The 22,825-nt window shown below is 40.1% G+C and overlaps 1 protein-coding gene across 1 annotated transcript in view; it reads left to right on the top strand.

The window, feature by feature from the left end:
* The window catches only part of myo7ba (myosin VIIBa), a 35,170-nt gene that overhangs the window by 4,131 nt on the left and 8,214 nt on the right, over positions 1 to 22,825 (top strand). The window contains exons 6-38 of the mRNA XM_074668593.1: positions 222 to 343; positions 442 to 584; positions 674 to 787; positions 875 to 1,028; positions 1,113 to 1,189; positions 1,274 to 1,393; positions 3,584 to 3,723; positions 3,827 to 4,037; positions 4,121 to 4,256; positions 4,331 to 4,503; positions 4,599 to 4,739; positions 4,826 to 4,984; positions 5,087 to 5,179; positions 7,132 to 7,226; positions 7,350 to 7,434; positions 7,523 to 7,741; positions 10,061 to 10,270; positions 10,355 to 10,561; positions 10,670 to 10,834; positions 10,925 to 11,224; positions 11,304 to 11,464; positions 11,539 to 11,665; positions 14,164 to 14,283; positions 14,654 to 14,827; positions 15,088 to 15,315; positions 15,407 to 15,574; positions 15,663 to 15,780; positions 19,718 to 19,844; positions 19,947 to 20,110; positions 20,206 to 20,387; positions 20,473 to 20,588; positions 20,683 to 20,837; positions 22,213 to 22,366. Coding sequence (XP_074524694.1) covers positions 222 to 343; positions 442 to 584; positions 674 to 787; positions 875 to 1,028; positions 1,113 to 1,189; positions 1,274 to 1,393; positions 3,584 to 3,723; positions 3,827 to 4,037; positions 4,121 to 4,256; positions 4,331 to 4,503; positions 4,599 to 4,739; positions 4,826 to 4,984; positions 5,087 to 5,179; positions 7,132 to 7,226; positions 7,350 to 7,434; positions 7,523 to 7,741; positions 10,061 to 10,270; positions 10,355 to 10,561; positions 10,670 to 10,834; positions 10,925 to 11,224; positions 11,304 to 11,464; positions 11,539 to 11,665; positions 14,164 to 14,283; positions 14,654 to 14,827; positions 15,088 to 15,315; positions 15,407 to 15,574; positions 15,663 to 15,780; positions 19,718 to 19,844; positions 19,947 to 20,110; positions 20,206 to 20,387; positions 20,473 to 20,588; positions 20,683 to 20,837; positions 22,213 to 22,366 — 5,058 coding nt within the window. The remainder of the gene's footprint in view (positions 1 to 221; positions 344 to 441; positions 585 to 673; positions 788 to 874; positions 1,029 to 1,112; positions 1,190 to 1,273; positions 1,394 to 3,583; positions 3,724 to 3,826; positions 4,038 to 4,120; positions 4,257 to 4,330; positions 4,504 to 4,598; positions 4,740 to 4,825; positions 4,985 to 5,086; positions 5,180 to 7,131; positions 7,227 to 7,349; positions 7,435 to 7,522; positions 7,742 to 10,060; positions 10,271 to 10,354; positions 10,562 to 10,669; positions 10,835 to 10,924; positions 11,225 to 11,303; positions 11,465 to 11,538; positions 11,666 to 14,163; positions 14,284 to 14,653; positions 14,828 to 15,087; positions 15,316 to 15,406; positions 15,575 to 15,662; positions 15,781 to 19,717; positions 19,845 to 19,946; positions 20,111 to 20,205; positions 20,388 to 20,472; positions 20,589 to 20,682; positions 20,838 to 22,212; positions 22,367 to 22,825) is intronic.

Below are 22,825 nucleotides of genomic sequence, written 5' to 3'. Positions count from 1 at the left end.
ACAAAGAAATGTGGAACACCCTACAAACAAAACCCTTGTTTTAATTTAATTTTTTTTTATTGCCCATTTGGGTCTGACAGATCAACAAACTAAACCTAAACAGAGCCCACCTGAGCATTTCACATCATTATCATCCGAAAAGAAACCAGGGCATAACGCACTTGCAGACATCATCATGGGACTTTTCTCTGCATTACCTTCTTCTTTTGTTTCCTCTTCAGTGGAGAGTCGGGAGCAGGAAAGACTGAGAGCACAAAGCTCATGCTGCAGTTTCTGGCTGCAGTGAGTGGGCAGCACTCCTGGATCGAGCAGCAGATTCTTGAAGCAAACCCCATCCTGGAAGGTGAGACAAAAACCACCAAGTTTATCTCTAAAATGTTTTATATTCCCCTGGATCTCCCTGGTTTATGTTGTTCCCTTTTATTCATGCTCTCCTCTCAGCCTTTGGAAACGCCAAAACTGTTCGCAACGATAACTCCAGCCGTTTTGGGAAGTACATAGACGTCAACTTCACCAAAGGAGGCGCCATAGAGGGGGCCCGGGTGGAGCAGTACCTGCTGGAGAAGTCCAGAGTTTGTCGCCAGGTGAGAAAAACAACTTCCTTTCATATTTTTTGAGCACAAACATGACACAGGTTGAATGTTGTGTTAAATATTTTAGTTTTCTTTTGAAGGCCCCTGATGAAAGAAACTACCACATCTTTTACTACATGCTGATGGGAATGTCAGCAGAGCAGAAAAAGCTCCTCTCCCTTGGAAACGCTTCAGAGTACAACTACCTTACCATGGTACAAATGAAATGAAAGACCTTTAAGATAAATGTGTGAATCAAAGTCAACCAGAGCTCATATTTGACTGTGTTTTAACACCCACAGGGTAACTGCACCAGCTGTGAGGGACGTGATGACGTGAAGGAGTACGCTCACTTCAGGTCTGCTCTGAAGATCCTCATGTTCACAGAGAATGACTCCTGGGAAATCTCCAGGCTGCTCGCTGCCATCCTTCACCTGGGCAACGTCAAGTTTGAGAGTAAGAATTAACCACAAAAACAAATCAGTATTCAATGAAAGCGCCTTTTGAGCCGATGAAGATCTCCTCCCTTCATTGTTTCAGGCACCATAGTGAATAACCTGGAGGGCTGCGATGTCAATAAATCGTCCCATTTCGACATGGCCGGCCAACTTTTGGAGGTGTGTTTGGTTTAATTTCAAACGTGAAGTGAAAAGGAGATAATGAGACAACCTCACTTGACTAAGTCTTACCTGTCGCTTCAGGTGTCGTCCAAAGAGCTGGAGAGGAGTCTGACGGAGCGCTCCTTCATGACAGCCAGAGAGAGCGTGACCAAATCTCTGGCCTCTGACCAGGCGGTGGACGGCAGGGACGCATTTGTCAAAGTAACATCAGTCAAACCCTGTTTGTCTCTTTGAAAACATAGTTTATACAAACACACCTGCAGATTATTGAGACAACAGTGAACAGTGGCTATTCAAGAGTAGTCTTCATAAAACTTAAAGAGGGGGTATTCTGCTTTCTCATTCTTTAAAGATTGCTATAAAGTGACAATGCTGGATGTTCTATTAAATGTGTGCATGTTTTCAAAACTGCTCAGAGCTGTTCAAAACAGTCCGTTCCAAAAACAGCACAAGATCTTCACAAGATCTTCACAAGACTTCTGAAATGATGAGGTCATCATTTAAGGTTTTCCGAATTAGCTCATGACATGTTGAAGGGATTGGCCTCAAACAACAAGATCTGCCCCCAGTAGGCCTCCAGAGGGCTGGCCAATCAGAGTTAAGGGGGTTTGTGGTGCTGGGAGCCTTAAAGAGACAGAGCTAAAACAAAGTGTCACAGACAGAGGCTGAAACAAGAGTTTTCTAAAAAACATATATTATTATTTAAATATTTTTATATGGAAATTTTATAAAGCTGCACTGCAAAAACTGAAATCTTATCAATATTTTGTCTTATTTTGAGTAAAATTTGTCTTCTTATACTTGAAATGTGCCAAATTCACCTGACCAGTTCAGCAAAATGTATTTTTTCAAGTTATTTAAAGACTAAATGAGGTCTGAATAGCTGGTAACAAGTAAAAAAATCTGCCCATTGAGAAGGAAAAATTTGCTTGAAACCTGAATAACTTATTTATACAAGTAACTTTTCTCTTGGTTCATTGGCATTTTTTTTACTTGTCACATGCGATTCAGACCTCATTTTAACCTTAAATAAATTGAAACAAAAGATTTTAATGGACCAGTCAGAATGTGTCTCATGGTACGTCTAAAAAGACATTTTTTTAACTGAAAATAAGACAAAAACACTTGATAAGATTTCAGTTTTTTGCAGTGTATTACAGGACACCAGAGAGACAGAATAAAGACTTTTAAAAAAGATCATATACCCCCTCTTTAACTTTAACATCCTCTTATATAAGCATTTTTCCAGTGTTAGGTTCAACACTATTTTGAGCCTCATGTTTATACCTACAGCACAACAGCAACACATAGCATTGAATAGTCCCATGTTTTAAGCTAACATTTAGCATGCTAATGCTGATCACAGTATTATAAAGAAGCTACATTTTATTCCATCATCTGCTAAACAAAGAGATCCATGGTAAATGAGTCTTAACCAAGTTTGAAGAGTATAAGATGGGCGTTTGAGTATGTTTTGACACTTTTGTGATAGATCTTTGGAAATATTCAGATAATTATGGGAAATAAGATTTAGATTTTGGTGACCTTTAAGCCTTCATTGTTCAAATTCAAAGAGAAACTGTCTTTAATTGTTTTATTATGCGTGAACAAAATTGTAGAATGATGTTCTAATCTATTTTAGTTTAACACAAGTATTAAACTTAAAGCAGAGCTGCACAAACGTAGTTGTGTTTACTGTTGAACAGTAATAATATAGTGAGACATGCTGATGCTCGTGTCTGTATCTCAACATGAAACTCACATTTTTTAACAGCAAACACTTTGTTCATTTATCATGTTCACAAGCTGAAGTTGACATTGTAATGTGAGTGTGCTGGTCAAAGGTTAGAGGTCAAAGGTCAAAGGTATTTTTTATTGTCTCCACAGGTAAATTTGTTTGCAACTGGAGATAAATACATAAACAAACAACACAAATAGGTCATTCACATCGAGTGCATGAACACATGAAACATGAAGCTCAGCAGAGATTCTCCAGCCTCTGATATTAGACACTATGATAGATGGCTGTTCTTAGATCATTGATGTATCTCTATGTATGTTATGATTTTATGCACGCACTGAGCTCAGAAAAGCACAGAGTGACAGTGATGAGTTGACTTTGAAGTGTGTTTTTGGGTCAGTGTAGTCTGAGTATTTGACAGGTGGATGTGTGACCGTCTCAGGACACCAGACTAAACTCTAGAGGATTAATCCTTAAACCACCTTTTAAATACTCTCCGTAACCCAGCTGAGCCACAACAATGACAGAGTGATCACTCACGAACAGCAGAGTCAGAGCCGGTGTCGATTTAAAGACACTCAGATTTTACTTTTGTTTATTTCTTGGTGTGTGTTCGTGTCAGTAACTCGTCCTCCATGTCGTTCACACAGGCCATCTATGGAAAACTCTTCATCTGGGTCGTGGACAAAATCAACGCAGCCATTCACAAACCACCTGAAGATGACAAAGAGCTGCGGCAGTCCATCGGACTCCTCGACATCTTTGGTTTCGAGAACTTCGACAAAAACAGGTTTGCAGTCTCTCTCGTGACTAAAGAAATGTTGGTGCTGCCGCTTTGAGACGATGACCATGTTTTTATGTTTTTTCCTTTTATGCTTTTTGGTTTGTTGCAGCTTTGAGCAGCTGTGCATTAACTTTGCCAACGAGCAGCTGCAGCAGTTTTTCGTCAAACATGTTTTCAAGCTGGAGCAGGACGAGTACACGCGGGAGAGCATCGTGTGGAAGCACATCGACTACCAGGACAACCAGCGCACCCTGGACGTGCTGGCCAGCAAACCCATGAACATGCTGGCTCTGATCGACGAGGAGAGCAACTTCCCCAAGGTTTGTATCACCCTCATTCCACCTTAAATCCTGTTCTTAGGAAGCAGAGAAAGCCTTAAATCTCTTCTTCTGCTGATTAACAGGGCACAGATAACACCATGCTCCAAAAGATGAATCAGGTCCATGGGAAGGGGGGCATCTATATCCCACCCAAGAACAACTATGAGACACAGTTTGGAGTCCAGCACTTTGCAGGAGTGGTGTTCTATGACTCCAAAGGTAAAACTTTAAAAACTACAAACTCCTTGTCTCTTGATTTCTTGAGGTTCTTACTCTGTCGTTTGTGTCTTCAGGTTTCCTGGAGAAGAACCGTGACGCCCTCAGCTCAGACCTGATCCAGCTCATGGAGACCTCCTCCAATAAACTCCTCAAGCAGCTGTTCCAGAGCGAGCTATCAACCGGTACCGTCAAGGGCAACGTCAAACCCAAGATGATCACCATCACCACAGCCAGCAGCAGCCTGCGGGTCAGTGCGGCAAGCAGCAGACGCAGCAGTGTGATAAAACAAACCTTTACTGTTGATTATTCTCACACTGTGTGGTTTATTCTTCTGTCAAACAGCAAGCAGCTGATAACAAGAAACGCGTACCGACCCTGACCGGTCAGTTCCGCCTGTCTCTGGACTCCCTGATGAAAACACTGACGGCGTGTCAGCCGTACTTCATCCGCTGCATCAAACCAAACGACTTCAAGAAGCCCATGGTGAGGAAAAGAAATAAATAAAATAAACCAGAAATATTAAAAAAAGAGAAAAAGAATCAGATAAATCTTAACCTTCTTCTTCTCAGCTGTTTGACAGAGAGCTGTGCATGCGTCAGCTCCGGTACTCTGGGATGATGGAGACCATCAGGATCCGTAAAGCTGGGTACCCCGTACGCTACACGTTCCAAGAGTTCCTGGATCGCTACCGTGTCCTGCTGAAGACTTCCCTCTGCGATCCTAAAACAGTACGTCTGAGGTTTAAACTTCAAATCATTTTGAGTGTGAGATCCTCCCTTTACTGCATCACGCTCATGTTTTGTTTGTGTCGTGTTTATTTGCTCTGACAGGAAAGCAAAGAGAAGTGCTGCGAAAGCATCTGTGAGACGGTGCTGGCTGGAGAGGGGGACTGGAAGACGGGGAAGACGAAGATATTCCTTAAGGTGATCGTCTTACATTTAAACTGGTCTGAAGCTGTGACACGAGGAGTTGTTTTTATCAAACACACAGTGGTAAAATCTGTAACACATACACAGGTGTGTAATCTGTTTTTGAGGGGGCTCCAAAAAGGGTAAAGATTTAACCTGTGAGACGACTGCCATCACATTCAGCAGCTCCCACAATGATCAGTTTCTCCTGGACCATCTGTTTTCCCCATGTGGACCTGGAAGCCCTGCCAACAACCCGTGTGTTGGCTGAGCTCAGCCTTCAGTGGCTCTGATAGAAGTGACAGATGCTCGTGATCAATTCTCTGAAACTGTCCCTGATGCTCACTTGTTGTCTTGCTCTGATGAGACTCCACAGGAGTTATTTACTTAAAATTAGACCACTGTTTCCTTTAAACAATTATTATTAGAATTATCATCTAATAAATGGAAAGAAGACATTACAAAGTGATGCTGCCTGACACCACCTTACTATGCATGCAGAATTTTTGCAAAGAAAAATGGTCTTTTTTCTTTCACTGTAACTGTCAGAACCAGTCGTCAAGAGTTACTCTGAGGATCATACATCTCTATTTGTGTGGTAGAAATTTCCAGTCAGTAGTTTCATGTGAATAAAATGAAAACTTTTATAATTCATTCTTCCAACTTAAAGCAAAAAAGTTTTACAATTCAAAAAGCTTTAGTCGGCATGCTTTAATTTTTTTCAACTTAAAAACAAACTGAGCGTTTGCCCCTTTAATACCAATCTTTGAGGTTTGTTGAGAAAAAGGTAGTAACCTTGACTCTCATCCCTCTTTGAACTAATCCTTTAATGCAGGGGTGTCATAACTGTTTCAAAAGAGGGCCTTGTTTGACTTTGTGAGCAGCTCATACTGACATTTTTATTTACCCTGAAAGTAACATTGGATGCTTGATTTGTTAATTTCTTTTTGTTTATTTTTAAGTTATTTTTTGAGGCTTTTCATGCCTTTAATCGGAGAGGATAGGACAGTGGATAGAGACAGAGACAGGGTGAGAGTGGGGAATGGCATGCAGGAAACAGGCCACACACCGAACTTGAGTCTGGGCCACCTTCTCAAACAATATCTTTTAATGATTTCTGTTAAAATCAGTCTCTCAGTGCTCAAACATCCTTGTTCCATCATCACAGGCTGATGAAATCAAAGCTCACCTGTAACTCAGGTGTGTCTTGATCCCAGATAATCAGTGGTCAGTTTTCTGCAGTGTTACATGCTGTGTAAACATCAGCACACCCTGCTTCTGACCAAGGAAAATCTTCTCCATTAGGGGGCGATATAGGGAAAATATATTAGGATGTTTTTATGGCATGATCAGGATCTGAATTTGATCAGGATTGTTTTTCATTCAGACTATTCTGACCTGAAAACAACATTTTTATCCCCAATTATTTATTTTCCTCATTCTTATCTTATCCTTTTACTCACCAGTTTTTGTGTTTTCTGCACCGTTACATAACTTTAATCTCATCTTGTGTCCTCTGATGCGTTTTTTGAACTTTCGCCTTTTCACATTTTTACATCATGATAAATCCATTCATTTAGAGAGGTCAGAAGTAAGAGTTGTTGAGTGTCTGCAGAATGTCGGAGATTTAGATTTATGCAAGTAGCCTATTCACAGTCCTGATGTAGTTTAGTGAGAAGTTACTAGATTAGACTAGGCTTTGACAGAAAATGTAAATGTGCACATAATATAGAACATGATTCATTTCAGTGGGATAATTAATTCACTGTGAGATGAAATCTGGGGGCAGTATGAAATTGGCCCCTGGGCCTGACTTTGGACATGCCTGCCTTGATAAATTTGACCTTATGTGTGTACTTATTTCTTCAAAATTTAAACATATTAATGTCTAATGTTTGCCGTTAGCTCTTTAGTTTCTTTGAAAACTTGATTTAAAGGTTAAAATAAAATGTTTCTGTTTTCTTCAGGACTTCCACGACACCATGCTGGAAGTGGAACGAATGAAAGAGCTGAACGAGAAAGCTCTTCTGATACAGAAAGTCCTCCGAGGATACAAATACAGGTGCCAGTCAAACAGCTTGTGTTGTTTATTTATTTATTCTTTCTGCTTGTGTAACATTTTTTACTTGACATACGTCTCTTTTTGTGCTTCTCATGAATGTGTTTTGTTTGATTTCCTCTGCAGGAGACAGTTCCTGAGGAAGAAGGCGGCTGCTCTTGTCATCCAGAAACACTGGAGAGGACACAAAGGCAGAAAGCTCTACAAAGTGGTGAGTCCCTGTTTGAAGTATCATCAGCACAGTGAAGATCCAGAGCTAAAGTCCAGCTAACCCCGTCAGCGTTGTGATCCACCTCCAGGTCCAGCTGGGCTTTGCGAGGCTGCAGGCGCAGGTTCGCTCTCGCCAGCTCCACTACCAGTACAAGAGGAAGCGAGAGGCGACCGTGGTGCTGCAGACTCAAATCAGAGGATACCTTGCCAGGAAGGAGTGGAAACGCAAGAGGGACGCCGTGATCTTGCTGCAGGCTTACACCAGGGGAGGGCTGGCCAGAAAGGCTCTCAGGAAGATGAAGAGAGATGTGAGTCCAAGTTCAACGAGAAAGATGATGAAAGCTTTGGAAGAAGTCTGGAGTATCTGCTCCTTTATGGGAAACAAATCATCTGTCATGAACACCAAACTCATGCTCCGAGTCACTTCCAGCAATCAGAAAAAATCAGAAAAAAACAGAAAAAAACAGTAAAACTTATGTTTCATCTTACATATTACACATTACATGTGTTTAAAAGTACATTTGGGGACTTTGATGCCTTTAGTGAGACAGTTGCAGCTCGAGCTGACCCCTGTGTGCAGCGGTCGATGGCCAAACACCAAAGCAGCTGAGCTAACTTACATCACCTGTGGCTGGTACACATACTGTTTTTTGAAGTTGCTTTTTTAAGGCTTTTTATGCCTTTAATCAGACAGGACAGGACGGTGGATAGAGCAGGAAACAGGGTGTAAGTGACGTGCGGGAAAGAGGCTGCAGGCCTCAAGGTCTCCCCTCATGGAGCACAACTCAAACTCAGTTTCATTTACGGGACAGCAGCGATAGTTGATAAGAGTCATAAAAAATACTCTAAAGTGAAAATGAAGTCATTGCAATAAAATCAATATGATAAGATCTAAAAGATACCATCAATCAATAAAAATAAGAGTAAAATAGAATGAACTGAAAGAAAATTATAAGAATTTAAACCCATTAAAGTAACATAAAAGTAATTACAATCAAATAAAATAAAAACACTGCAAAAAAAAAAAGTAGTTATAAAAGTAATGGTGGTAATAATGCTGTTCAGAGCTCAAAGAAATCACTCCAGATTAAAAACTAGATTAAAAAGGTAAGCAACCTAAACCACTAAGTTACATCTTTATAACAATTCAGCACAATATTACTGATACTTAAAGTTCATTTGAGTGACTCAACACTTTGTAAGGTACATTTGGGGGGTTTATGCCTTTGTAGCAGTTGTGCAGCCAGAGTCTGTGCAGTAGAGACTGTGAGGGATTCTGGGAGAATCTGAGTGGAGCTGGGTGACAAAAATAATTATCGTTTTTTTTCTTTGAGAGTCTCTGAGAGTCAAATCACATCCTGACTCTACCTCCTGACATATTTTACAACCCCCCAAAAAAATACATGAGAACGGCAGATGTCCATCATTGTTGAACATGACATAAAACTTTGTTTTTAACCTCTTGTAACTGATGAAAACAAAGCATTACAGGAAAAAGAGGACTTGAATGCAAGGTAGCCAAATGATATCTTCAAATAACCACAACAATCGGACGTGAGAAACATTTCTACGAGGTGTATTAATTTTTTAAAGTTGGACCACAGCCCATCTGGAATGACTGGAGAGAGAGATTTTTTGACCTATATTGCAGCTCGCCACGGGGGGGGGGGTCAGTTTTTGTGGAGACCTCAATTCGAGCTGAGCAAGATAACGTCCATTTATTTTTTTTAAACAGTCTATGGGTGGGAGTGGGAAGTGACAAGCAGGAAGAAGGCACCACGTCGGACTGGATCACAGGCCAACCACCTGAGAGCTATGTCCTCTCCTGTGGGGTGTGTGACCTGCTAGGCCTTACCAAGGACAGTATGATTAACAGAAGTAGTCTCTGTGACGTCACCTGTCTATTTTTGAAACAGAGTTTTGAAGCATATCATCTACAAGGGCAATATTGGAGATGGGGCTGCCGTGAGCCTCCACACCAACAGCTTTGGTTTGGTGTGTGTAGGGGTGGGAGAAAATATCGAAAATCAATATATCAGATTTTTTTTTGTTTGATGATATCAAAATTGTGATTCTTTTTTTTTTTTTTTATTAAAAAAAAAAAAAATCTTCACTTCAGTTTTTGTTTATAAACTGGATTAGAAAAAAGTTTCCACTTTTCTCCAGCAGAAGGTGAAATGTTTCTCTCTGACTCACGTGATGTGCATTTTATGGGAAAATACGGCTCCTGATATAATCTGCAGACATTATCATCATCATTTAACTTTTTTACATGGTCTAGAGTCAAAAAAAGCAAGCTAAAAATCACAAATATTGTAAATATTGAAGAATTACAATTTAAATTAAATCGGCACCCCAACAATCTTTAAAGACTCAAATCGTGAGAATAGCATATTCTCTCAGCCCTAGTGGGTGTGGTTTACGGTACTTCTGGAGCCAGCCTCTAGTGGACACTCTACGAACTTCAGATTTTAGCACTTCAGCACTGTCTCATATTTTCAGACCAGCTACATGGACCTTACCAGTGCTTATTTATTCAGCTTTATTATTCATACACCGTCTTATTTATCTATTTAGGTAATAAATCAGGTAGTAAAACATTTTACAACATGTTCCTCTTCTTTCAGCGTTTCCTCTCAGCCAGAGACAAAGAAGCCGAGCAGAAGGCCATGTTGGAGAAACAGAGACACCTGGAGGAAGTCCTGAGGCAGAAGAGAGAGAACGAGGCCAGAGCTCAGGCCGAGGCCATCGATGACCAGGAGATGGTCGAACGCATGTTTGAGTTCCTGCCCAAAACAATCGGAGGCCAGGAGGGACAGGCACCTGTGGGATTCGAGGTCTGGGAACCAGGAGTTGTGCTCATGTTATGCTGTGTTCAGAGTCCTGCAGAGCCACTCACTGAATGTTTGGATCTTTTTCAGAAATTCGAGGGGATGGTCATAGAGGAGATCGACATCGATGAGCTCCCCATGGAGGCGGATCTTCCTGAAGAGGACTATGATGACCTGGATGAGTACTCGTTCTCCAAATTTGCCTCCATGTACTTCCAGGGTGCAGCCACCTCCACCCACATCCGTCAGAGGCTCAGACAGCCGCTGCTGTACCACGAGGATGAAGGAGACGTTCTGGTGCTTGATCTGAACTTATATTCACCATTTACTCAACTCCTGTTCATGCCGTACCGAGTTTGTCTCATGAAATCCTTGTGGTGTTTCTGTGTTGATTTTTGTCCCCAGGCCTCCCTGACAGTGTGGTGGATCATCCTGAGGTTCATGGGAGACCTCCCTGAGCCAAAGAAGCAGGTTAGAGCCCAAGGAGCCCCCGTGCAGGAACGCTTTCTACCCCAAGACCTGATCTCCAGAAACGACCGGCGACTCAGCCACATGGTGGGCCTGGATCAGGTAGGCGTCCTCACAGAGCAGGGCCTTGGGTTTCTTATTTCTTAAATTAATCAGTGAAGACTTTAAAAATGGTCTGTGTGACTCATTTAGAGGGTGCTGAGGAACAAAAAAGAAAGACAGCCTTCAGTAGTCCCTGAGGAGCCAGCACCAACCAGAAAGACCTCCATCTTCACTGACCTCCTGACCAGAACCAGGAAACCATCTGCAGTGCCCAGTGAGACTCCTCAAAACCCGAGGGCCTACACAGTCCCAGAAGGAAGTCCCCGTGTAAGAAAGGGGTCCACCTTTACAGACCTGCTGTCCAGGAACAGAAAACCATCCAGCGTTCAAGAAAATGGAATCCCAAAATCCGTCCCAGGTGTCAGGAAACCCTCGATCATCATGGAGGAGGTGAGCCTGGACCCTCTGCGGACTTTGTGTTTCTGTGAAGTTTGGTGTTATGTTTTAATTTCCTGTTGGTTTCTTTCAGTCAGAGGACCTTACGGAGGTGGCCAAACCCCCCACGCTGCAGACTGTGCAGGAAGATGGTGACATCATGGTCGGAGAAGGACCAACTCTGGACCGTCCACTGACGTCTTTAGAAAAACTCCACATCATCGTGGGATACGCTATCGTCAGACAAGACCTCAGGTAACAGAAACTCCTCAACACTTACGCCCAGGAATCATCTTTCTGTTCTTCACTGATTGAAATGTTTTGTCCAGGGATGAGATTTACTGTCAGATCTGCAAGCAGCTCCAGGAAAACAACAACCGCAACAGCTACTTCCGTGGTTGGATCCTGCTGTCTCTCTGTCTGGGAATTTTCCCTCCGAGCGAGCGCTTCACAAGAGTGAGTGCTTCACTTTGACATCTTCAGTCTCATTCACACTCTGCTGCAGGCTCTGATGTTTCCAGAGGAGAGGAAAAAGAGTCAGCAGACCAGAAAACCTCTGTTAGATTTATGGTTACACTCATCATCATTTAGTTTCTGGCCAGTATTCAAGTCCAGTGACATTAAACCCAAAAGAAATACACAAATATTCCCCTTAATATCACATTTAAATACAGTGGTGCCTTTACTTACAAGTTTGATTCACCTTGTGATAGAGCTCGTAACTCATATTACTGTCAAATCAAATCAGTTTTCCCCATTGAAATGAATTGAAATGCCATAAACCCCCCCCCCCCCCCCCCCCCCAAAAAAAAAAAAAATAAAAATAAAAATAAAAAAAGAATAATAAATAAATAAATAAATAAATAAATAAATAAAAGAATTTAAAAAAATAAATTAAAAAAAAAGCTGCATTATTTTTGTAAAATCTTTTTAAGAAAGAAAAATGTACTATTAGATATTGAATGTAGCATGAAACATAAAATCACAAAACAACAGAATACACTGCATTAAACACTTGACAAATGTCTTGATACTAGATATTTAGCTACGTTTTAAAACATTTAGTTTCATTCTAAATATTTTGCTAAAACTAAATATTTATCAAAAATTTATAAATCTTTTGCTAAGATTTCTAAATATGAAGTCAAGATTTCTAAATCTTGAGTTACTATTTCTAAATATTTAGCTAGCATGCAAAAAGTTAGCTAAAAGTACCAAAATAAAAGTTTAAGGAAGCCATCCAGCCAAGCGGATTTTTAGGAAATCAAGCAGTCGGCTAAATCAGTAATGAGAAAATAAACGTGCCAAGTGCTGTGATGGCACTGTTGAAGATCCTGTGGATGACATCAAAGAAGTAGAGCTTGACTTTCTCAAAGTCGCTTCCTCAAATTTTTATTGTGGTACTACCCGACAGATGAGAGTGTGAATTTCCATATTAGCTAAATATTTAAAAATCGTAGCTCAATATTTGGAAAACTTGACTTTATTTTTAAAAATGTTTGCTTAAGATTTAGAAGTCTTGGCAAAATATTCAGAAACCTTGGTTAATATTTAGAAATCTTTACTCAAGATTTAGACTTAAATATTTAGAATCAGGACATTCATTAATAACATTCATAAATAACATTTAACATTTAGATATAACATTTAACAAATATGTTTCACAAAAATTTCTCTAAATCTGCAGAAAAAGTGATGTTTTAGACCTAAATGTGAAGAAATGTTATTTGTTGTGTCTGCAACTTGACAATCAGTGCTCCATAGGTGGAGGAGGAAGGCTAAACTGAATAATTAAATCTTATTTGCTGATTTTTACCCTTTTCACCACATTTTCTTCACTTTCATGTGCAGGTATTTTCAGTAAAAACCTGTTCAATGAGCTCTGTTTCCTCCTCACTCCTCAGATCAGATTATTAAGATGCTTGTTAACAGTTTAGTCAGACCGACACAGGATTGAGCATAGCTCGATTAGCACACATAGATAATGCAATTGTTAGCTGGTTGCGGTTGGATTGGGCAGGACTCAAACAGGACTCAACGTACAGTACAAGCAAATTTCACCCTGAGGAGGAAGTAGATGAAAAAAAGTCTCATTTTTGGAGAAAAGAGAAAACAACCTTCCCTTTAAACGCAACTTATGGTAACATTCCTGAATTTCTGAATGGGACAAAAACATGAAAGGGTGAAATGCTAATTCTATACACATGCAGCTTTGCTAATATAAAAAGGACATAGCGCCACCTATCAAAGCAAATTGAGACAATCCTGGCCAGGAGTCTGATTCTCTTTTCTGCATGTACACACAGACAAGACTGGATCCCTAGCTGTGACTTTATGACCGAGCTATGGAGTTAGTCGGCGTTAGCTGTGGTGGGGTGTCTGAAGCCGGCTCTTTACCTGAGTTTTAGCACTCAACACCAAAAATTAATCTGAAGGATGACTGAAAAACTTGTCAGCTGGGACACTCGTAGGACAAAGTACCACTGTACCTGAGTTTTGTAGAATTTGGTAGTAGCATCGCACCAAGCAGGATCCACTGAAAGATGTGGGAGGATCCTTTCATTCAACCGACATAAGACAGTAAACACAACTGATTTTTCTGGAAGCTCAGAAACCCTATTTTGGTCTCTTTTATCCCAAAACTACAGTTTTTGTATTTATTGAACTGAACCCAGTTCCACAACAGCAGTCTTTATCTTCTGATCATATCTAAACAATTGCCAAATTCATGTTTACAATTGTTATTGCTGTTCAAAAAGTTCAAAAACCTACATGTGATCTATTATTTCATGCTGCTTATGTGATCACCTTTCATCTCCATGTTGTGTTTACCAACCTGTTGTTATAGAGACACTCATGGCCAAAACAAATGACACGGTGTATTATTAGTCATACTGATGCTTGGAGTATTTTGGGGAATCATTTTCACCTCTTCTCATGATGTCTCTCGACAGTATCTGCAAAGTTTCATCCGTTTTGCTCCTGGAGAGTACGCCTCATACTGCGCAGAGAGGCTGAGACGCACAAGACTGAACGGGATGAGAGGAGAGCCTCCGTCCTGGCTGGAGCTGCAGGTAAAGAATTAATTTAAAAAAAATTAATGACTTCTGACCACATGGGAGATAAAAATTACTTGAAAATGTCCACATTAATTCCAAAAATGAAACAATAAAATGAAATAAAATCAGCCCTACCAGCTTTTCTATCTAAGCTTGAAATCTAAGTTTTCCTCCCTAGGCTTCAAGAAATCAGTCTCAGGTTTATCTTTCACACATGCTCAAATAATTCAACAATGATGCCTCTTTCACAACGTGGGTATTGTTATCTAGTGTAATACATAAAACTATCTGTATTAGATTGTGTAGGAGGTGAGATTTGTGGATCCCACATTGTTTTTCTCCTCACTGTTAAAGTAACATCCTCTTCCTTTTTTTGCTTTGACAGGCGACCAAGACGAAGAAACCGATGATTGTGACCGTGAAGCTGATGGATGGGCGCTCTGTGAACCTGCCTGTGGACTCAGCTTCTACCTCCAAAGAGATCTGCATGGCCCTCTCCAACAAGATCAAACTCAAGGACACCTTTGGCTTTTCACTCTATGTCGCCCTGTATGAAAAGGTACAGCGTTAGTTTTACAAATAAAAAAAATAAAATGAATAATAGTCTGAAAATTAAACAAAAATCAGTAAAAAAAAAAGGGGAAAGCTCAGCACAGGTTGTGTTATGAATCCACAAACCCAAAAGAATCAGAGTAAAAAGTGATATTACAGTAGGATTCAAATTTCCTGATGAAACAAGAAAATAACATTGATGCAGTTTTTCAACACAAACCAGTGTAGTGAAAATGTATTAAACCTCGATGTTGACTTGTTCTGCAGGTGTGGGCTTTGGGCAGCGGCCGGGAACACGTGATGGACGCCATCTCCCAGTGCGAGCAGGAGGTGAAGAGGAGGGGAGGCCAGGAGCAGCACGCTCCCTGGCGTCTCTTCTTCCGTAAGGAAATCTTCACCCCGTGGCACGACTGCAAAGAGGACAAGATCAGCACAGACCTCATCTACCGACAGATCATCCACGGTCTGCAGTTTGGAGAGTACCAGAGTGAAAAGGTGAGCTGCACATTAAAACAGCGTGATCTCGTGTTCCTGTCTCAGTTTCCTCTGATTAACAAACCTTTACTCACGTCTCTTTCTCTCGCAGGACGACGACGTCATTCAGCTCGCTGCCAAACATCTGTACATCCAGCACGGCTCAGACGTCAGTCCAGAACAAGTCAAGGAAGCTGTTCAGGAGTGCGTCAACAACGCTCTGCTGGAGGCCAAGTCAGAGGCCAAGTGGGTTCAGATGGTCAGCACGGCTCACACTGAGGTCAGAACCAGAACGCTGAACAGAGCTGAGCCCTACAACGACCTTCTGATGGGTTCATGCTTACCTTTGTTCTCTTAAACCACACCAGGGTTCATTTTTAAGTTCAAGACAAAAGATAGACTCGGTGAAGGCAGAGATGGTCGACTACGCCCGGGAGAAGTGGCCCATGTTCTTCTCACGGTTCTTTGAGGTCGTCAAACTGTCAGGTGAGACTCTCACTGAGCTCTCATTCTTATGTTGATGATAACCCACACGTTAATCTGTGGCTCTTAGCAGCTACCACCCAAGCCCTGATTTTACAAGCTGCAGATATCACTGCACTAAATGTCGTGTCCCAAGAATGATCTCTGTATGTGTTTGGATAAAAAAATGGAAATAGATTTTTTTTCTCTCAAGTTGTTGTGCAACAGTCATTAAGAGATGAAAACAGATGTAATCAGATCTCTAATTAACAGTAGATTAAAGGATCAGTTCAAGCATTTCTATCACTAAAACTAGTTGCTGTCTATCTTAATACATGTGAAATATTAAATAAATAGTGTTGTCAAAAATGGTCAGATTGCTTTGCAGAACAATACAAGACAAGGTCACCATAATTTCTGACAGATGTAAAAGTATGATCCAGATCCTGACAATATTCTGGATACTAAGATCCAGAATATGAAATATGTTCTGGGTCATCATAATTTTCAACATTGTCAGGAAACAAATTATCTTACAAACCTGCAACTAACACCAAATTGTAGCAGACAGTCTGCTGAAAGGGAGTATAACATTAAAATCGGACTAAAGTGTTGGTGACAATCACAATATGCTTGGTGGAGGTCTGCGCTTTCTGAGTGATTTTCCTAGTTTACTATATTTCAAGGCGTATCGCTTTGACATAGGTCCTCTTGGATTTTCCTTACCTTAAATTGACCTGTAACAGGAGCCAGGATATCACGCAGGTTATCAAGTGGACACCTCTCGTCATCTGTGTGTCTTCAAGTTAGGACCCATAACACCTCTATAAGGCTCAGTGTCTAGCTTTGGTACCCAGATCCCCCTCTTTAGGTAGACCACATGACTTCTTCTGGTGCTAACACAGACATCATAAAAAAAAGAAAAAGAAAAGAAGATAAAACTCTACCTTTGCTTTGGACTCCAACTGACATTTTTTCTACAAATAGGAAAGAAAAATTGAAGATCTCTTTATTTTCTTTTGTTGAAGTCTCCAATGACATTGAAAAGCAAACCTTGCGAGTGCAAAAAGATGGTAGAAAATAGTAAAATAAACATGTACAAATAATTAAAAAACACAAGAAAGGCAATAAAGTGAAACAGTAGCACACACTTAAATTTAAACTTTTGCATGTTCACTAATTTTATAGAATCTGTTCATAAAGAATATTTTCAATCAGTTCATTTCCATTAAATAATCTACAGTTCAAGACATCACTCTTCATCACAGTTTCATTAATTTATGTTCTTAACACAGTTTGTGTAAAAATATCCTGACCTGATCTTTTCACCCATAATAAGAAAAATAAATCTTTCAAAGTTTCATTGAAAGATAAGGATTTTGAGAGCTTTTATGAGAAACTGGTGAATAATGTTGTTTTTTGTGACCCATGAGGACAAAGGTGAACCTTGTATCTCTTTGCTGATCTATTTCATCTGTAAATAATGTTTTCTAACAAAGAAATTAACCCCCTTACAACCAGTATATGGACAGTTCTAAGAGGCTGTTTCTGCAGCGTGCTGTTGACAGCCTTGTCTGACCACCAAGTGCCAGGTGTGATTTGTACAAAGACAGGTCTGTTTGCCTTCGTGGGAACATCGGGGTTTGAATTTAGTCTGAGTCTTCACCAGCCTAAAATCCTCATAGGAGCTTTGAAGAGAAAAAGTAAAAATGATTTAGATTCTAAATATTGTTAAACTTTGACAAATCTTTTCAAACTCTGACATCTTTTCGCTCAGAATGACATTACATGAACTAAAATGAGTTTTTATCCTCCCATCGCGTGACTCCACGGTTATTATTCTCACTCTCTAACTGAAGCCGCGCCTGAAGGCGTTGTGTTTTATGTGGTCGTCAGTCTGTTAATCAGTCACACTCTAGTGAGCACCATATCTCGGGAACGCCTGGAGGGAATAACTCTAAAACAGGAACAAAAGTCCACTTGTCCTTAAAGATGAACTGATGAGAAATTTAGTGGTTAAACGTCAAAGGTCAAAGGTTACTGTGACCTAATGTTTGTCACGTTTCATTGTGAGAGTGATATAATGCATGTTCCCTCTCCTCCTCTCACTGTTTGTTTGGTTGTAGTGAGAATTATAACAACCTGCTCACAAACATGCTCTACAGGGAAACCTTCTTTGATTTAACCATGTGTTTAAACTAATGTCATCTGTGTCAAACTGTAAAACACAGAGCTATTTATATGATCCACTGAGATTAAGACTCAGACAACTGAGAAAATTACTCCCATGGACTAACTCTTGTTTAGTTTGGGAATCACCTTTTCTAAACAATATGAGCTCTGACCTAACCACGCTGTGAGGATCCATATTAAATACGTCCTCCATGGCTGTTTCAATTCAGCACTGATAATGTGTCCAAGAAGTATCAGCAAATATTAAAAAAGTGAAGTCTACAAACTCAATTCCACAACAAGTTTACCTGGTAACAACATCTGAGCAGTAAATCTACATTAAGTAATTGTGTTATTAAATGTACACAAGTCAATCTTCTTGACTTGATGCTGTTTTCTACACACCTCTACATCTGCACGCCAAAACCACTGTTCCTCGCAGAACTACTAACTTAAAACCGTCAATCCATTTTTATTGATTTTATTTATTCCTTATAGCGCCTACCATTGGACAGTTTTTTTTCTTTCAATAACCCTCCAAAAGAGTGTAGCCTGTATGACCGTCAGTTTGTCTGTTTCTGGTACCTCTTGGTTTTCTTCTTGCTTTTCTGCTGAGATTTTGAACTTTTTTAAAAATATTGAAGCCGATACATGTTGTTGTTTGTCATACAGCTACTATCACAAGAAAGATCAGAGGAGATAAACAGAAATGTCATAACACGATATGAAAAGGAACAAAATAGTACAAAACAATGTAAAATGATACAATGCAAGGTCATAGAATATGATAGGATACAATACAAAAGGATATGACGTAGTAAGATATGGTGTGATGATATTCAATTTGATAAAATACAGTATGATACAATACAACACGACATGACATGTTTTGATACATTACAATATGACACGATATGATATGATGTGGTGCATTACAACATGAGAAGATATGATACAAAAGAATATGATAGAAATATGAAAGAATATGAAACCATGTAATACAATTTTATATAATATCATATGATATGATGATGTGATGTGATGTAATATGATGTGACATGATACGCTATGGTACAGTACAGTAGGGTACAATAGGATATGACGTGATACGGTACGGTGCGGTACGGTATGACAGGATATGATGTGATATGATACAATACAATACGATACGATACGATAAGAAACTATACAATATGTTACGATAGGATATGATACAATACGATACGTTATGATACAATACGATATGAAACTATACAATGTGATACGATATGATAGGGTACGACACGATATGATATGAGACTATACAATATGACACGATACGATATGATACGATATGAAACTATGCAATATGATACGATACGATATGATACAATACGATATGAAACTATACAATATGATACAATATGGTAAGATATGATAAGATACAATATGATACAATATGATATGATACGATATGATGCGATATGATACAATACGAAACTATACAATATGATACGATACGATACGATTTGATATGAATCTATACAATATGATATGATACGATATGGTACAATACGATATGAAACTATACAATATGATACAATATGATAAGATATGATACGATACAATATGATACAATATGATATGATACGATATGATACGATATGATACAATATGATACGATACGCTATGATACAAAAGGATACAATATGACACATAACAATAGGACAATAGGACGTGAAACAGTAAGAACGAAATCTGATATGACACAAAGTTTCTCAAATATCTTTTTGTCTGGTGTTTGTTTCAGGTCCTGCTTTGCCAAAGAATAAATTCATCGTGGCCATAAACTGGACTGGCATCACATTCCTGGATGAGAGAGAGAAGAGGCTTCTGGAGCTCTCCTTCCCTGAGGTCACTGGAATCAACACCATCAGGTACAGACACAGTCAAAGGAGACAGTTTAATGAGTTTGATGTTAAAGAGTCATGCTCTCTGAAACAGTGTGATGTTTATTACATCTGTTTATGTTCACACAGGGAGGGGAAAGCGTCTGGACAGGCGGTGAGCCTTCTGACTCTGAAAGGAGACTTTACTCTGAGCGGCAGCGCAGCTGGAGACATGGCAGAGCTGATTACCATGTTCCTCAGCGGACTGACAGAGAGATCCCAGTACGCTGTGACTTTAAGAGAGGCTTCACAAGGTGAGAGGGCTGGTGTTATTTGAGTTATTTTGAGTTGTCTCTCTTTGAAACATTCCTGTTTGCTGAACTCCCTCTTGTCCTCCATGTCTTTTTAGATGACCCTGCCCTGCTCAGCTTCAAGAAAGGAGAGCTCATTATTATTATCAAAGACAATGACTTCCCTATGCAGCGTGGATGGGTCAAAGGACAAAACGAGAGAACAAAGAAAACAGGAGCCGTCCCCACTGACGCCATCTTAATCCTGCCTACGCTTAGCAAACCCACCAACGAGGTCATGGTGAGTGGGAATTGAAACACACCCCTTTTATTAGAGCTACTGTTCCCTGAAACTGTGGAGTATTAAAAATTTGTTTTTCTTTCAGAGCCTCCTCAACTTGTCCCCTAACCAGAGGAAAACCGTCATCCAGGCAAACCAGACAGGAACGGTGGAGAGGATGACTCTTTTCACGCTGAAAGAGTACTCCCTGGAGTACTTCAGGTATCTAGAAATTCACTCCTTTCAAGCTAATCAAAAGGAAAGTCCTCATTGGGACAATAGCAGGAAAATCTGAATTTTATCTTTGATCCTACAGACAGCCCACTAAGGACGTGAACCGTCAGGTGATGTCCAGGAACTCTACTCCTGAGAGGCTGTGGGCGAATTCCAGGGAGCCGCTCAGACAGCCGCTGCTCAAGAAACTGCTGGGAAACGCCGAGCTCAGTCACAAAGCCTGCCTGGCCTTCACTGATATCCTAAACATAGCATACTGAAGACAAAAACATGTTTCTCTACCACACTGTGTCCGTTCTCCTCTTATACGACCGCCTGGTTCACATGTTTACAAGCAGGATCAAAAGTTTTCCTAACACATCCTGATTTCTGGTGTTGTTGTGGTGTTTTTTGTTGTGGCTTAGTTAAAATAAGACCTTTTAGATATTACTTGGTCCTACAGTAGGCCTGATCTTAGGATTTGGGCATTAACCATTGAATGAGGGGATGTTTTGCTTTTCCAGGCTTTATACTATTCCTCTGGTGCCGCTGTAGTAGCTCTACATGATGTACAGCTCAAAAAGAAATCTCTATTTTTCTCTCATTTATGTTTTAGAAATATTTTTTTATTTTAGTCTTTGTCTAGAACACTGTGTTCAAACAGATGTCTCTTTAAGGCTCCCCACTCAACAAACCCCCCTTCCCTCTGATTGGTCAACCCTCTGAAGGCCTGTCTGAAGCAGAGCTATTGCTGCGTTCCATTTGTACTCTGAACTGGGGAGTCGGGAGTAGGAGTGACGTCATTTCTGAGTTCAGCGTTCCAGTTGCTAAGTTGGAAAAACTTGCAATACAAGTAGTATTTCTGTACATCCAATAATACTATATATACAGCGGATTCATTGCGACAAACACTTGTCAGAAACTCTAAAATAAAAAAGAATTTAACAAGAGCTTAATTACTGTTTACCCCCGAACCCGGAATTTCCTTCTGGTGTGGGTGCTCCAACTTACAAGTCGGAAATTACAACCTTGGGGGGGGGCGTTCCAGTTGGGCGTTCCCACTCGGAACTCGGAAATTCCTACTTCCGAGTACAAATGGAACGCAGCATTAGTCCAGACCTTGGTGTTAAAGGAATACCCCACCTTAGTGTCATGAACCAGTTAGAAGATCCTTATGCCATGACCTCATCATGTCAGATCGTGTTAAAAGGTTGCTACTTTTAGAAAGGAGCCTTTTGATCAGTTTACAGACAAACTCGAGGAACATATTAATATGTAGCTGTTTGAAAATCTGCACACATTTAGTATGACCATCCAGCTTTGTTACTTTGTATCTATATTGGAAATATTGGAAAGCAGAATACCGCCTCTTTAAACCAACTATTTACAGTATATCTGTAGCTTAAGAGGCTGCCTACCCTTGCAAAAGATGTTAAAATGCTGCTTATTGTACTATACTTTAAAATCGGCCTTATCTTTTTGGGACTCAGAAATTAAAAAAAAAAGTTGAATTTCTACGGGCAGAATACAACCAAATTTATGACACAACCCACACAGTTATCAAACAAGATTAAAACTCAGTTTATTAAAGTGGTGATCTCAATGCTGTTGTTTTTCCTTGACCTCTGTGTACCCATCCTGAAATATATGGGAGATTACCCCACCAAGCAGATGCAGAGTCCTCTGGAGCTCACAGACCAGATCTTTGGCCCTGCCACCCAACACGAGGTGCTCAGGGATGAGATCTACTGCCAGATCATGAAGCAGATGACCAGCAACAACAACAGGTGCCCTCATGTTATTACACTGCACTTTATCAATCAAATAATGTGTACAGTAAATAAAAACAGATCCACAGGAGCTGCTGTTAGTCCTAATATTTGTCTGTTCACTTTTCTCCATAGCTCTAATAATTTAAGTTCAGTTATAATTCAGTTCATCTGGAACATGAGCTCAATACTGTGATATTATTTTTTACTTCAGAGTAATTGTGTTAAAACCAGTTATTATTTAGTATGTTGGTGTATGTATGGGGGTTGCAAACGTTTCAACCTGTGATCCCCTAAACAGAAAGTCCAAGACCAGTGCCCCCCTGCTGTGAGAAAACACCAACAGATCAGTCCAAAAACAGACAGAAAAAAGGCCTTAGATCCTAAATTTAGCTGATCAGTGGAAAACTAGACTGCCTGTAACACCCACTTGGGGAACCTCCATATTAGATCGTCATTTATTGTCAAAATTTCTGT

The sequence above is a fragment of the Halichoeres trimaculatus genome, unplaced genomic scaffold, assembly GCF_033239565.1.
Source record: "Halichoeres trimaculatus isolate MK-OKI-2021-1 unplaced genomic scaffold, fHalTri1.1 fHalTri1_scaffold_4, whole genome shotgun sequence".
NCBI lineage: Eukaryota > Metazoa > Chordata > Actinopteri > Labriformes > Labridae > Halichoeres > Halichoeres trimaculatus.
Note: the sequence above shows the minus strand (reverse complement) of the source record. Positions and strands in the feature narration are given on the sequence as shown.